Here is a 17,441-nt window from a genome sequence, read left to right on the forward strand (position 1 = left end):
GGGACTCAGACTGAACCACATCTCCCTGGATCCCACAACCAACATGAGAATGCAGTGATGGGTGGACAGCATAGGTGAAGAGGCTGTTTTTGTTTTGTTTGTTTGTTTGTTTGTTTGGTGGGGTTTTTTGTTGTTGTTGTTGTTGTTTTTGTTTATTTGTTTTTGTGGGAGTGGTTTTTAGTATTGACCATTGCCTATTTTTCTTACACCAAAGTCATAGAAAAAAAGACCTCAGAAATCAGAATTATGGGTGTAATTTATAGCATTAAACTTAGAGATGAGACATTCTACAGCCAAATACTTATGCAGGGTTGGAAAGAGGCGGTGGATAATGGAATGCTCTAGAACTTTCCTCGGGTGCACAGATGCGATCATGAAGCCTTGAGGAAATGCAATTTCCTAAAAATGAACTGGACGTTCTGAGCATGAGATTTGGACTTTTCTTTTTCTTATTCAGAGAAAGGGGTGACAGGATAAATGGTAGAAGCATGGGAAAGGGACCTGGAATCCTAGGGTCCTGGATAATCCAGAGTCACTTGCTCTGCCTGGAAGCTCTTTTTTTCCCCCTGTTTTCCATACTCACTATGAATTTAGGACTTATTCTTTGCAGACAATCCAATTGCTGATGGGATTCAATATCACAAACATGGCAACATAGAATGCTGACTAAGAGAGCCAGGAAAACTTGCTGCATATAATTAATAGATGGGGAAGTGACTCCCATCCAGAACAGACAGCATTCATCATAAGGGCACAAGGGAAGACTGTCTTCCAGCAGCAGAATGGATTCCACAATGCCAGTCAAGAAGTAAAGAAGCTGGGTGTGGTGGGCATGCCTGTGATCCAAGCAACTCAGGAGGCTGAGACAGAAGGATCACAAATTTGAGGCCAGCCTTGGCAACTTAGGGAGACCTATCCCAAAATAAAAGATACAAAGAGCTTGACATGTTGCCCAGTGGTTAAATGCCCCTGAGTTGGATCCCCAGTACAAAAAAAAAAAAAAAAAGAAAGAAAGAAAGAAAAGAATAAGAAGGAGGATGAGGAGAGAAGGAAGAGGGAGAAATGGAAAAGTATATAGATATTATGCCGCCAAAGTTTGCTGAACTTCAGGTTAACTTCACATTTCAAGGACAACAACAACTTGGGTGATGGGGACATAAGGATTCATCATTCTATTTTATTAATGTATACAATTAAAAGTGCCTTAATATAATACTTTTAAGGGAAAGTGTATTGGATGAAGTATCAGGATATTCAGTGGTGCATAGTAGAGAGATATCTCAAAAATGATAATGGAGAAGAATTGGAAATCAGCAGCTGTCATGAAATACTAAGGTGTTCATGAACCCAAAGCATGGAGCTTACCCACTTCTGAGACACAGCTGCTGTGGGACAAGGCAGTTAACGGAGCTCTGGGGTTCGGTGGAGGCGTATGTACCATGAATAACCAGAGGAACCCTATGCAGCCACAAGGGTCCAAAGAACCTCTGCTGCCAAGCACAGACCAAGCCTTGATAATTTTCCTTTTTGAAAAAAAAAAAAAAAGAGAGAGAGAAGAACAAAGTTACCTTGTTTTACTATAAGCAGCAAACACATTCATATCTGTGATTATTTATGCCATCTTTCACTTATTTCTTTCAAAAATCAACAAAAATAAATATTAATTGAAAGGAAGAATTTGTGAGCTCTGGTATGTACGGTAGGAATCCATTCAATAACCTCCTGTGGGTACTATTTCTGTTTCTCTGGTTTTCTGGCTCATGACTCATTCTTTCCCCTAATCCATCTGTCTTCATCTGTGTCCAGCTCCAGGCACAGTCTGATCATCCCCTCTGAACTCAAGAGACTCTCTCATCAGTGCCTGTAAAAAGTTACCCCTAGAATACCTGCAATACTCAAAACAGCTTCTCCTATCCCTGGCGGAGAAAGCAAGGATTGTAACACTCAGCAGTGGATTCCATCTCTTTGCCTCAGAAAGCCCTAGCACACCCCGCCTCTCATCCACCCTCCCACGTGGCTGGAGCTTGAGCTAAATTCACACCCTGGTCGTCCCTTGCATGACTTCTTGAAGGTGTCTCATCCTGCTTTTAGCCCCCGTCCTCCCTCTCCCCCCTCACACACTCAGGTATAAATCTTGACGTAGTCTGAACATAACTGTACATTTTTATATCATGCCCAACTACCAGGACTAAAGAAACACTGCAGACCCTGGTTTTATCAAATAGACATTTTTCAAGCATAATTTTATCTTCTCTGAAAATAACTGTAATCCTTCTTGAATTCCTCAGCATATTTTCAGATGGTAGAGAGGTGTTAAAAGTACCTTTGAATCCCATTGCCTTACAATTTGGAAACAACAACAAAGACCAACATGAAAACAGGCTATAATTTTTCTACATCTTAGTTAACATCTGACTTCTCAATAACTGTGGCCTCTGAGTTTTTAGAATTTTTCTGGTTTTATCATTTTTTTTTCATTTTATGTTTAATTTCTATAGTATGCTATTCCTATTGAATTTTATCTGAAAGAACTAGCAAAAAATAGATATCAAATAATAAAATAATAGCTGGAATAGCTTAAAGAGTCAAATACACAGAGAAACACCTGGAACTTGTTATCAATATTTGCCTCTGGGTAAAAAAGTATGATTATAAGAATTTTGTGTTTATTTATGTATTTATTTAGTAATAGACCTTGAGCTTGGGGTGGTTTACCACTGAGCTACATCCCCCAGTCAGTTTTGGAAGGGTTTGCGGGGTTTTGTTTTGGGGGGTTGGTTTTGTTTTTGTTGTTGTTTGTTTGTTTGTTTGTTTGTTTAAGATGGAGTCTCGCTAAGTTGCTAAAGCCCACTTCAAACTTGCAATCCTCCTGTCTCAGTCTCCTGAGTCCCTGAGATTGCAAGCATGCGCCACCAAGCCCAGCAGGGTTTTTACTTTTATTGTGTTCTTCTTTTGCTTCTCTATATTTTCTTTTTTGGAATTATTATAACATTTTATTTTAAGTAAAATAAAGAAAGTCTTCACAAAATATGATTTTTAAAATAGATATGAGAAATTCCTTCAGTTAAAAACGATCATTTATAGACCTAAATAACTTGTGCATTTGATATTTTTAGTTCTGCACCAAGGGATGGAGAACATATGTTGCTGCAATGGATATTCACATTATTCCAACTGCTATAGCTGTATTACCAGCTATGTGGTTCCACCGTGCATTGAGTCTTATTGTGTTTCCAGTAATAAGGATGTTTAAAAGAAGTAGAAATATTCTGACTCTTGAGTGACTAGGAGTTTTGAGCATTTATAGGGACATGATGAGATGGAGCTTAAAATATTAAATAGTAAAATAAAAATCATGTGGAGGGAGAGATGACACCCTCCCTCCCTCCCTCCAAATTCTGCAAAAGGTTTGGCCCCAGGTAGTCGAATCACATCCAGAAGGTTTTTCCTTTGCTCTGTTTTCTTGGATGTGAGTTTAATTCTTGATGAAAAACTTCCCCTTGGTGATGGCCCTGCCCACGGCAGCTTTGACTTCTTTATTCCTCAGGCTGTAGATGAGTGGGTTCAGCATGGGGATCACCGCCGTGTAGAACACCGACACCACCTTATTGAGGTCCAGGGAGGAGATGGCACCGGGGCGCACGTAGATGAAGAAGAGGGTCCCGTACAGGATGGACACGGCCGTCAGGTGGGACGAGCAGGTGGAGAAGGCTTTGCGCCTGCCCTCGGCCGAGCGGATCCGCAGGATGGCCACCAAGATGTACAAGTAGGAGACGATGATGGTCAGGCTGCTGACCACCAGGACAGCTCCGGCCACAAGGAAAACCAGCAGTTTATTGACGCGGATGTCAGCGCAGACGAGGGAGAGGAGGGGGGACATGTCACAGAAGAAGTGATTGATGACGTTGGAGCCGCAGAAGGGAAGTCGAAAGGCGGCCGTGGTGTGAGTCATGGTGTTCAGGAAGCCGACAGCGTAGGGTCCGGCCACCAGCTGTAGGCACAGTCTCTGGGACATGGCGACCGAATACAGTAGGGGGTTACAGATGGCCACGTAGCGGTCATAGGCCATGGAGGCCAAGAGAAGGCACTCGATGGCCACGAAGAAACCAAAGAACCACTGCTGCAGGGCACACCCCAGGAAAGAGATGGCCTTCCTCTCCGAAAAGAAGTCGGTGAGCATCTTGGGACCCACGACGGACGAAAAGCAGATGTCCACGAAGGACAGGTGGCTGAGGAAGAAGTACATGGGGGTGTGCAGGCGCGAGTCCACCCGGATGAGGATGATCATGCCCAGGTTCCCCGTCATGGTGACGAGGTAGAAAAGCAGAAAGAGCAAGAAAAGGAAGACCTGCAGCTGAGGATGGAACTTTAAGCCTATGAAAATGAACTCGGTGATCCTTGTGCGGTTTTCATCGGCCATCAGTAGGTGTGGGTCTGTGGTGAGAAAAGTCAAGAATTCATAAGGCATGCAGTATCTTAAAACCATAACACGAGGCAGAGGAAAATAAATTAGGAAAATTGATTTAAAAAAAAGAAGTCTAAATAAAATGCTAGCCAATCACGTGTATGTATCACAGTGCTAGAGAGTAACATGACTTAAAGAGAAAATGGATGTTTAAGAAAAGTTTGTGGGGCTGGGGATATGACTCAAGTGGTAGCGCAATCACCTGGCATGCACGAGACATTGGGTTTAATCCTCAGCACCACATAAAAATAAAATCAAGATACTGTGTCCACCTAAAACTAAAATATAAATATTTAAAAAAAGAAAAGATGACTTTCTGTATTAGCAAACCTATGCAATCATTCACTACCCTTATAGACTAAAGGAAAAGCACGACTCTTTCAATAAAATTTGAATAAGTGATTTAATAAAATGATACTGTCAGAAAGTGTTTCAAACTAGAAATAAAAAGAACTATTGTTTATTGAAAAGAAATCCCCGGTGAATACATGTGTGCAATGATAAAACTTCAGAATCATTCATCATTTGTTAACAATGGGCACCATCTGTGGACAAGATAATTATCCACATAGAAAAATCTAGAAGAAGGGATAGGAATATAACTCAGTGGTACAAGCAAGGGCCTAGCATGAGTGAGGTCTTGGGTTCAATTCCTAGTACCTGCAAGCAAGCAGAAAAGAAAGAACAAACGAAGAAGAAAACAGAAAAAAATGAGACACGTTTTTTAAAAATAAAAGTTCAAAAATAGTATAATAGATGAATATGAAAAATCAAAAATAATTACATATAAATTATAACAGGGAAAATACATATAAGTTTGAACTGATAAAATAACTGAATAAGTCTAGCAAGAAATCTTCAAGATTTGTGCAAAGCAAAATATACACTATGCGGGCTGGGGTTGTGGCTCAGCGGTAGAGCACCCACCTCGCATGTGCGAGACCCTGGGTTCGATCCTCAGCACCACATAAAAATATATGAATAAAATAAAGGTATTGTGTCCAACTACAACTAAAAAATAAATATTAAAAATATATATACATATATATATGTATATATATACACACACACTAGGCAACTTTTACTGAAACAAAGAAGTAAGCAACTAAATAATTGGAAAAAATACATTTTGTGGAGTCCATCGTAATGATGCACTTTCTCCTTTAAAAGTTTTTCTGCTCTCACTGGGAAAGTAAGTACCTGCTTGGCCATACTTCAAGCTGGTCTAACAGACAAAGGTCAAACCAACTGTGAAGTTAGGAGGAGACTGTGTTTATCCCATCCATATGCTGTAGCTACAAACTGTTCCAACAACCCTCTCCTTTGAAAGATTGCTATTTTTTCACACAACTAGTAAAATTTTTTGGATCAAATTTATTTCAGTAGATGAAACATTCTTTCTGAAGGATCTGTGTCACTGACATAGGGAAACAGGGTGGATTTTCCACATAGGTAGTGTGTCAGGTAGAGGGCTTAAGGATGCATTACTCCACATCTATCTTAACTTTACAGTTTCCAAGGAAACAGAGTCTCGTATCTGCCTTATTTCTAGCTGAGATTGATTCCTTTGCATTCAGCTCTGCTTTGCTTTGAACTTCTTGAAATGCTTTTTTGATATAACTTTCACCTAAACTCAACCCCTGTCAATGACTCCATTTTTCTTTTGTTCAGTAAGACACTGACAGTTCTTAGGCTGTGTGGTCTTTCTCATTGCAAAGGATCAATAAAGCTGATTTGGTCAGAAAATAGACTGACTCCTGGTTTTCCTAGGCTGATTGAGTAAGGATACTCACCAAACTATTTCAAAATTGAATATGCAATTCCAATCATAATCAACAATAAGTTTTAATAATCAACATATTCCAATATTCCATATTCCATATTCCAACAATTGGAATACTCCATATTCCAACAATTCCAATCATAATCAACAATAAGTTTTAATGAAACAATCCAATTTTAAAATATGGAGAAGTGCTCAAAATTTGCCAAAATGATTTTTTTTCTGTCCATTTTTTTTGTCATTGTTGTTGTTCTACTTAGTTGTACATGACAGCAGAATGCATTTCAATTCAGTGTATACAAATGGAATGTATCATTTCAATTCTCTGGTTGTACACCGTGTAGAGACGTACTATTCGTGCAATCATACGTGAACCTAGGGTAATGATGTCCATCTCATTCCACCATGTTTCCTACCCCTATGCCCCCTCCCCACTCACTCCTTTGTCCAATCCAAAGTTCCCCACTCTTCCCATGCCACCAGCATCATAGATCAGCATCCACTAATCAGAGAAAACATTTGGCCTTTAGTTTTTTAGGGTTGACTTACTTTGCTTAGCATAATATTCTCCAACTCCATTTGTTTACCTGCAAATGCCATAATTTTATTCTCTTTTAATGTTGAGTAATATTCCATTGTGTATATATACCACAGTTTCTTCATCCATTCATCTATTGAAGTCATCTAGGTTGCTTCCACAGTTTAGCTATTGTGAATTCAGCTGCTATAAACATTGATGTGGCTTCATCACTATATTATGCTGATTTTAAGTCCTTTGGGTATAGACTGAGGAGTGGGATAGCTGGGTCAAATGGTGGTTCCATTCCAAGTTTTCTGAGGAATCTCCGCATGCTTTCCAAAGTGGTAGCACCAATGTGCAGTCCCACCAGCAATGTATGAGTATACCTTTTCCCCCACATCCTCTCCAACATTTATTATTGCTTGTATTCTTCATAACTGCCAGTCTGACTGGGATAAGATGAAATATTAGTTTTGACGTGCATTTCTTTAATTGCTAAATATATTGAACAGTTTTTAATGTATTTGTTGATCACATGTATCTCCTCTTCTGAGAAGTGTCTTTTCAGTTCCTTAGTTCATTTATTGAATGGGTTGTTTGTTTTTTTGGTATTAAGTCCTTTGAGTTCTTTATATATCCTGGAGATCAGTGCTCTATCTGATGTGAATGGGGTAAAACTTTGCTCCCATACTATAGGCTCTCTCTTCACCTCAATGATTGTTTCCTTTGCTGAGAAGAAGCTTTTTAGTTTGAATCCATCCCATTTATTCATTCTTGATTTTATTTATTGCACTTTAGGAGTCTTGTTAAGGAAGTCAAAGCCTAATCTGATGTGATGAAGACTTGGGCCTACTTTTTCCTCTATTAGGATCAGGGTCTCTGGTCTAATTCCTAGGACCTTAATCCACTCTGAGTTAACTTTTGTGCATGGTGAGAGATAGAAGTTTAATTTCATTTTGCTACATATGGATTTCCAGTTTTCCCAGCACCATTTGTTGAAGAGGCTATAATTTCTCCGGTGTATGTTTTTGGCACCTTTGTTTAATATGAGATAACTGTATTCATGTGGGTTGGACTCTGTGTCTTCAATTCTGTACCATTGGTCTTCATGTCTATTTTGGTGCCAATACCATTCTATCTTTGTCACTATTGCTCTGTAGTATAGTTTAAGTTCTGGTATTTTGATGCCTCCTGCTTTACTTTTTTTTTTTTTTTTTTTTTTTTTTTTTTTTTTTTGCTAAGGATTGCTTTTACTATTCTGGGTCTCTTACTTTTCTGAATAAATTTCATAATTGCTTATTCTTGTTGTATGAAAAATGTCATAGGAATTTTAATAGGAATTGTATTATATCTTTATAACAATTTTGGAAGTATGGCCATTTTGACAATATTAACTCTGCCTATCCAAGAGCATGGGAAATCTTTCCATCTTCTAAGGTCTTCTTCAATTTCCTTCTTTAGTGTTCTGAAGTTTTCATTCTAGAGGTCTTTTGCCTCTTAGATTGATTCTCAAGTATTTTATATTTTTAAGGCTGTTTTGAATGGGGTAGTTTTCCTAATTTCTCTTTCAGTGAATTCATCATTTATGTATGGGTATTGATTTTATATAAAATACCCATACTTTCACTCATTATTTTATATAAAATTGATACCCATAAGCCAAAATGATTTTTAAAAAGAAAAACAAGTGATGTTGAATATCCACCAAACACTACTAAAACTAAAAAATCTTAACTATCAATATAAGACAAGAAACAGTAAACAGAATTATTATTGTGTTATGGAATGGTCTTCTTAAATAAAGCATAAAATCATTAAAAAATGAAGGAAATGTGAAGAATTGTACTATCCCTTATAAATTTAAATGAAAGTGCACTCTATGTAAAATTAAGATAGACAGGGGAAAACATTGCAACACCCACTGCAAGGAATTAAAACCAGAACACATACACATACACACACAAAAAATAAATTATCACAGACCATTAACAAATTGCATCATAGCAATGGACAAGAACATCCTACCACGAGAGACCTGCAGAGTCCAATAAGCATGAAAAATGTTCAGTCTTTCTAAAAATAGACACCAAATTAAAACAGCAATACACAATATACAACTTTCACCCATCACATCTACAAAGTTTTGATAAATATGAAAACATGAAGTTCTGAAGAGGCAATGAAAGTCATGATCAAAGATACATGAGGGTTCAGGGCCTCTGTCTGGCAATTTCCCACTAGCTACATTTAGTTTTTTAAGTGTTTATCTGTTGAGTCAGAAAATTCCACTAGTCTCCACCCTGAAGACACACACACACATAGGGGAAAAACAGGGATGCCCATGCCACCATTGTTTAAAATGATGCAAAACTGGAATCCACATAAATATTCTCTGAAACAATCACAGCAAAATAAACTTGGGTATACTCATTTAGTAAACACTGTACCAAACTGACTCTTCAATATAAGGTGATTTTAGACATACCAACGTAGTCACTTTTTAAATACAGATTTAAGAGAAGAAACTTACAGAATGATGAATACAAAATTACATTTTAAAAATCTCAACATTTTATTTAATGATAATTATTTAAATGCGTGCACAAATAATACAAGAGTGTGGAAGAAAATACAACAAATTAGCAGTCTGAGATTAAAAAGGATCAGGAAAATGCATTTGGTGAATAATCAAATGGAATCCTAGTTTTACTACAATTTTAAGATGTTTAAGACAAGTGTAAATGTATTACCTTTGTTTTTAAAAAGTAATCCAAACCCACACCAAGAAGAACAATCTAAAGCAATTCCTTAAAGTATTGCAGCAATTACAAAAAGAGCCACAATCGATCAGTCTGGGTGAGGACCAAGAAGAGGCAAAAAAAATCTGTGAATCCTTAACAGGTAGGAAGTGGGGGGAAAATTACAAGCTATGCCTTTAGAGCTTTAGATTTCTAAAATTCAAAGATACTAAAAGAACTCTAACCCCCACCTCATCCTTTAAGAAAACTGACTCTTCAAGCTGTGTACCCAAAGACCACAGAAATTGTGGCAAATTGAAAACCACTTTCTGCCATAATAGTGCTAAAGACTCAGTGTGACTGGATTCATGATACAGAAGATTTGGGGGTACAGTGAGTGTGAGACTAGGAACAGCAATTGTGCAGTATTCGGGGCTCAGCAGATTCTGCCCAAATTCCTTACAAACATCAGCATATTTATGTGCGTATAAGTCTAGGTAAAGAGCGAGGTTATCTGCATCCCACAAAGCAAGCAATCGAGGCTTGGAGTGTGAAGTGTTGATCTAAGTCTCAGGGCTTGTATTTCTTAGAAGGTGGTGTGAGATCAACACTGTCCAGTATGAATTCAGAGCCTCCAGGCTTTCAACTATACCACTTCTGCAGGAGGGAACCTCGGACCTCTCAAGGGCTTCAGGACGAGTGAAGTTCCTGTACTGCAAGATGGCTTCAACTTGATCCTCACCTCTATATATATGTATATTCAGACAGTAATTCTTGCTGGATTTCAATGCAATCTCTTAACCAGTTATGGTCTGATTATAATATCGTTCTGTTACTTTTTAAACATCAGTTATAATAGTTTTCTTATAAATCCACTTCATTCATTTTGAACTTCCCAAAGTGTAAATAGAGAGACAGAAATGAATGTGAAGTGTCACCTACACTTACTTTCTAATGAGTTCCTTTCTTCTTTGGAGATATCAAAAAGAATTAAATTGATGTGGAGTATAGACCGTACTGCTTTGCAGCCCGCAGTCCTTCCCCCACCCTTACCGGGTGCCACTGCACAGAGGAGTCAGAGCTTCCAGGAGTTAGTTTTATTCTTAATCTTCCTAAGGAATTAGTAGGAGTCCACTCTGAGGCAAATTAAGTGTCTTACTCATTTGCATTCATTGCAAAATCCCCAGAAGCAGTTACATCATGTTCATTCTGGGAGAACATGTCCCCAAAGTCTGCCATACCTTGGGAATTTTGTTGTTAAGAGAGAAGTAAATTAAAGTTTTCTTGCTCTCTGGGGTCAACTTATTTGTTTTCCATATTTCACTGGATACTTTCCTTTTTCCTTATCTCCTTCAAAGACAAATAAATAAAGAGAAAACTTTTGTGTAATGATGAGACAACTCTTTGAGGGTTTCCCACAAGAAGTACCATGAAGTTTCTGGAAATGCTTAGCTGAAGGGCATTATAGTAGGGACCATGGAGATACCTTAGACCCCCTGCTCCAAACACTGTGCCCAAATGCTCTGAAATCAAAAGAATGTAGACAGTGACATTTGCCCAGGTTGGGGCTTACCTACCAATGCTTAGGGGAAGTCACATCAAATATCATTCCATTTCCAACCATCTTTAAAAATACTCATCTATCCATTCAGGAATTCTCAATCACCTCACACATTTCAGGTATCAATGTCATTGGAAAGGTGTTTCTTGACATCAATAATCCTCATGAACACATGTGCACTGTCAGATGCTATTGGATCCTCATCACCTTCATTGTCAGCTTCTTTAGATCAGGAAAAACACACATACTCAAACACACATGCACACATATACACACACACACATGCATGCACATACGCACACATGTGTGTGCAACACACAAGCATCTTTCTCTCTTTTTAAAACTTTTTTTTTGCATCAGGGATTAACCCCAGGGTGTTTAACCACTGAGCCACATAACCAGTCCTTATTATTTATTCATTTATTTATTTTGAGACAGAATCTCACTAAGTTGCTTAGGGACTCAGTTGCTGAGGCTGGCCTCAAACTAGTCACTGAAATTATAGGTATGTGCCATTATGTCCGACCTCCATATTCTTTAATAACTTAACATTTGTTTTTCTTCCAAATCTAGTATACTTCTTTTCCATTGATTGTAGAGTATTATCTCACAAGTGTATATTGGGTTTTTTTTTTTTTTCTTTCTTCATTCTTGAATGAGGATCTAGGTTAGATAAACCCATAGGGTATTCATTCAGTAGAATTTCATACAGGTTAGATAAAATCTTATCTTTCTCACTGAATCTTCTTAACATGAACCTCTGAACTTGGGGCTATGTGCAAGATTTCTTCTTAGACTTGAACATATCTACATATTGTCTGGTATCTTGTTAAAATACAAGTTCTGATTCAATTGATGAAGAGTAAGTCTGCATGGCTAATAAGTTCCCAGAGGATGCAAACCCTATACTTTGAGTAGGAAGGATATGATAGGTAAGAGGGAATAAGAGCCTCACAGGGCAATGCTCATGCTAGATCTGTTTCCAAGTAGCATTACTTTGGGAGGAAGTCTTACACAAAACAATAATGTATACAATGTTCCCCCTGCTCATCACCGGAAAACTTATTCTCATGTCTCAAAGTAAGTGTCTGGAGAGCAGACGACTAAATCTGAGTTTTCTGATTGATTCTGATCGTGAATCTTCAGACACACCCATGATTGACAAAATATCTTTCTGCCTTTTTAAGAGTTGGGTAAAATGTCATTTATTTTTTGAAAGACTGCTTGAGTTTAGCCACTCATACTTGGTTTACTTCCCAGTGCCAATGTGATAGTTCCTCTCATTTTCTAGGGCAGACAGGGAAAACACTGCTTTGGAATATGTGAATAAGTTTTGTCATGTAGAACAGATATTTTCTGAGCCTATCCTAACAAGAGGTGTTGAACCAAGAAATACATCATTGATGCTGCATTTTAAAACTTTACCAACAAACAACACTTGAATGAAAAAGTCCATAATTCTTAAGTTCAGTGCTCAGTGAATTATTACCAAATAAAAATACCCATATAACCATCACTCACATCAGAATGGACACTCACCACCATCCATTCTCTGTTGTTCATTTATTTTATAGTACTGCTAGTATTCCATGATACAAATATTGCACAAGTGATTTATTATTTTACTGCTATATTCTTGGAAATATACCAGGGATCAAATTGCAATTGAACCGTCAGGATGCAATTATACCAGAGAGAGTTAAAAAAAAAAAGGAAATATTTTATTCACAACCACTGCAATAGAAAAATGACATTGAGCGCAGCTTTTCTGGAATAAAATGTAGAAGAGTTTTTAAACACTGGAGATAGCTAATGAGTACACTGGCGAATTAAGAAGGAGGTCGGTCAACTTGATTAGACCATCCATTTACTAATTGCCAAAACCCAAAATTAGGCTCCTATTTTCTCTCAGACACTGGAGGATAGGGCACACTTCCTTGATGATTGATTACATATTCAAGAGACAACTCCAAAGTCCTTGATAAAGATACTTCTGCATTGCATAACTGAGAGGAGGACAGGAAAAGATTCACGCCTCAAAGAGACCAAGAAAGAATGGACAATTTCTAGTTTTCTAAAGTAAATATTCCAAGGAAAGGGAGGTCAAAGGTCTCTTGTCAAGAAGTAGCTTGCCTAAAGTTTAGTCAAGCTGAGAGTCACCGTAAGGTGATCTTGGTTGATAAGATACATCTCAATTAAAATGGAATGATAATCCAAGTTTTCTAAGCAAATAGTGTCAAACCCCTAAGTAGCATAGGAGAGCCAATAATAATAATTTTAGCTACTCAATGAGGATATAATAGTATCTCATTGCCTGTTTAGTAGTAATTTCCCTGGTTTCTAGTGAAAATTTTGTAATATTAGAGTGTCTAACCTGATGTACTTTTTCAATAGGATGCCTGTCTTTTTTTTTTAAATCACAGTATAATTCATATATCCTAAATAAGCTAGCTATATGTATTATAAATATATTTCCCACTATGTGGTTTATGCATTCATGAACTGAATGGTGACTTTTTTTTTCATCTTCCATACATTTGATTCAAATGAGTTATGCATTTCCATTTTTACCCCAAATACAGATTGCAGGATCACATCAGTTACACATTCACAATGTTTACATAATACCATATTAGTGACTGTTGTATTCTGCTGACTTTGCTGAATGGTGACTTTTGATGTATCAAAATTAGATTTAACATGGTTCCGGATATCAATATTTTCCTCCAAGTTTAGTGTTTTTTGTATTCTATTTAAAAAATACAAAATAAAGTGTTTATGCACAGCATCTCTGTGTATTCTAATTATAAAGATAATGCATCTATAATCTCTGCAATGCTAACAGGGTCCTTATTCTTGATCCTTTCTTGACTACTACATATTCATAAGTCTATATCCAATGGAGAAAGACCCCCCCCTTTGGACTCCATTCCAAAACTTTATTCCTCAAGACCAATTTGGATATTTTGGTCACTTATATTTCCATATAAACTTTCCAATCATCTCAGTGTCTTAGGAAACTGTAGGCCTGGACACGTTCTATATTCTTTCTTTAATCCTGTAGAATATGACTTGACTGCTTCTGCTTCCATGATATGGGCATTGATGTTTCGTCATGGTCTGACAATGTATCATCCCCATGTGACCACATATGGCCCGTTTTCCTTAACCTATTCTTACAGTCCATTCTTACATACAGAAATACTGGAGATCAAAATTCCATGTGTTCTATAAAATATGTGCTAATTATAACCTTATCCAACAAGCTTTTCTGATCCCAAGCAATCAGTACAACTACTCCCTTTGAAATTCAACAGCCTAAGACTGTGTGCCAGGTTAAGACAGGAGGATTGCAAGTTTGAGGCCCACCTTAGCAACTTAGCAAGGCCCTAAGCAACTTAGAGAGATCCTGTATCAAAATTAAAAATAAATAGGGCTGGGGATGTGGTTTGGTGGTTGAGCACCCCTGGGTTCCATTCCGGGTGTAGAGGAAAAAAAAATAGAAAAGCGTGCAATGGAATAACTTTGTCTTAGGCAACCAAGAATCACCTGTTGAAACAAGAATTTTAATAAGCCACAAACATGATAATGTTTTTTAGTACTCATACAGTTCACAGTAAATCTCATCTCCCAATACACCATTAAGTAATCTTTCTCTTATTTCAACCCTCTCCATTCCAAAAACACCCACAATATATAGCAGAAAGGAAAATATCCTGAAAATCAGAAGAAACAGTGATTTAGCAAATTTCAATCTCTCTTCTGGGAAACACAACTTCCCTGTCACCATTTTGTGTAGGGTCCTTTCGTCCTTCTCTTATCCAAACAAAAATAGCAGACTTCATGGAAAGCCACCCAGAAAAACAGATGGTCTTCATCTTTCTCAATCCCTACCCTTTTTAAAGACATTTCTGTCACTACTCTTTCTAAAGTATAAAGCCTTTTACATTCTATCTTGATTCTTTGATATTTTGACACAGAAATCTTTATAATCAAATTTATTTTTGTTTGTTTTTTAATCGCTTGTTTTTCCAACTCTTCTAATCTCTAAATTACATGAATACTTCTATTCCCACTCAATAGGCATAATAATGACTGGCACATAGTGGAAACACATAATAATGCTACATTAATTCACAATTGCAGAGTTCATTGAATCTCATTCCACCCCCTTACATGAATAGCATCTATCCCAAATATTTCCCCAAATCATTGGTAAAGACAGCCAGCATTGGGTGTAGAAAGCATGATCAATAAACAAAGTAAAAAAAAAAGAAAGAAATTCTAGGTTATTAAGGCTTCTTGCACCCTTCAAGTTCTATAGAGTAAAATTAAATTTCTCTCAATGAAGGTCTTCAAAGGAAAGGCAAAATGGGGCTCTTAATGAGTCTTACATCTGTGTCAATCACACATTCCCCTCATTTCTTGCAACATTTGCTATATTCCAGTAAAGGAACACAGAAATAGGATTGAAAAAATATTATATTTGGAGGGAAAAAAACATGAAATCAATTATTAAGGTCATAGGAAATAAATTGACCCTTCATGGCTATCAGATTTGTCATCTCTAAAATGTTAATTAATGCCCTGACAGAAACACAAAAACCAATAATGATAGTAATACCTACTTCATGATTTTAAAAAAAATGCAGTCCAGGCTGTACTTTATGTACATAAATCATGAACTTGGGTGGCAGAATCCTGACAAGGTGCTACTATCACTGCAGTGCATAGGAAGTAAAAGGTCTTCAAAAATATTTACTCCAAACATACAGATAGTTTTGCAAAGTGTCAGGGTTCCATTCTAGCAGAACAATACCATATATAACCATTTATATTTTAAAGGACTCAAGAAAAATAAAATTTTTAAAAATTTAAAAATAAATTAAAACACACACACACACACACACACACACACACACACACACACACACACAGACCCAGCTTGCAGGACTTGGTTCTGAGTACCAGCACTGAAGTACTGTTAATCTCATAGGTTATGATTTTTACATTTATTCAGGTTTTAATAAAGAATATTGATTTCCTAGTCATAAATGTAGGCATTATTTTCTGAATTTGATGATTATACAATCTTCCCCATCTCAGTCTGAATTTCAAAATCTCATTCTTGCTGATGAAAACACTGAAATAATAAAATTTGAGCAAAGATTTTTATAAGACCTAGCAATGAGACAACAATAAAGAGGGAATGTCATCTTAAAATCTGGACTCCTGTCACCCAGTCCAGTGGTCTGGGCTCCATCCCATGTCACATCTTCCCTGTGGTACAATCGGAACCCTACTCTATCTGCCAAGAAGAAGCTTCTTCCTCTCCAACACTCTTCTGAATGCATCTTTGACCTCCTTGTTTCTCAGGCTGTAGATTAGTGAGTTAAGCATGGGAATCACTGCGGTGTAAAACACGGAAATCACTTTATTGATATCCAGAGAGAAACTAGAGCCTGGACGAACATAGATGAAGAAAAGAGTCCCATAAAGGATGGAGACAGCCGTCAGGTGGGAAGAGCAGGTGGAGAAGGCTTTGCGCCTGCCAGCAGCAGAGCGGATCCTCAAGATGGCGACCCCAATGTGAATGTAGGACACCAAGATGATCACACCACTGAGGACTCCCAGGGCTCCAGCCAAGGCAAAGAGCAAAATTCTATTGACCTGGGTCTCCGCACATGCCAAAGAGATGACAGGAAGAAGGTCACAGTAGAAGTGGTTGATGATATTTGGACCACAGTACGGTAGGCAAAAGGCCAAGGTTGTGTGGGTCATGGCACTTACAAATCCCAAGGCATAAGGCCCTGCCACCAGCTGCACACAGACACCCTGGGACATGATGAGTGTATACAGCAAGGGCTTACAGATGGCTATGTACCGGTCACATGCCATGGCAGCCAGAAAGAAACATTCTGTCACTACGAACTGACTGAATAACCCAAACTGGGCAGCACAACCCAAGAAAGAGATCACTTTTTTCTCCACAAAGATGTCAGTCAACATCTTGGGACCAGAGATGGAAGAGGAGCAGGCATCCACAAAGGACAAATGGCTGAGAAAAAAGTACATGGGGGTTTGGAGTCAAGAATCCATGCAAATGAGGGTGCTCATACCCAGGTTTCCAAGGAGAGGACCAAGATAAACTAGGAGGAAGGTCAGGAAGAGGAGTACCCGGTACTCAAGTGAATTGGTTAAGCCCACGAAAAAAAATTCAGTCACCAAAGTTTGATTCCCAGAATCCATTTTTTTAATTTAATCTGCTGAGAAAAAAAAATAAGACATTTTTATATCATCCATTCTAATTAAAGGCTTTTTAGCTTTGCACCTGAATTTTACTTGTTTTTTTTTTTGTTTTTAAATTTACACAG

The 17,441-nt window shown here is 37.7% G+C and overlaps 2 protein-coding genes across 2 annotated transcripts; both read right to left on the bottom strand.

Moving 5' to 3' along the window:
• Window positions 1-3,475: 3,475 nt before the first annotated feature.
• LOC143391803 (olfactory receptor 5G9) lies at window positions 3,476-4,420 on the bottom strand. Its single transcript, XM_076844557.2, has one exon. The coding sequence runs from the start codon at window positions 4,418-4,420 to the stop codon at window positions 3,476-3,478; it is 945 nt and encodes a 314-aa protein (XP_076700672.2).
• Window positions 4,421-16,371: 11,951 nt separating this feature from the next.
• LOC143391805 (olfactory receptor 5G25-like) lies at window positions 16,372-17,316 on the bottom strand. The gene is given in 1 exon segment (XM_076844558.2): window positions 16,372-17,316. A coding segment is annotated over 1 exon segment (945 nt).
• Between the last annotated feature and the right edge of the window lie 125 nt (window positions 17,317-17,441).

Source organism: Callospermophilus lateralis, chromosome 2, assembly GCF_048772815.1.
Source record: "Callospermophilus lateralis isolate mCalLat2 chromosome 2, mCalLat2.hap1, whole genome shotgun sequence".
NCBI classification, from domain to species: Eukaryota; Metazoa; Chordata; class Mammalia; order Rodentia; family Sciuridae; genus Callospermophilus; species Callospermophilus lateralis.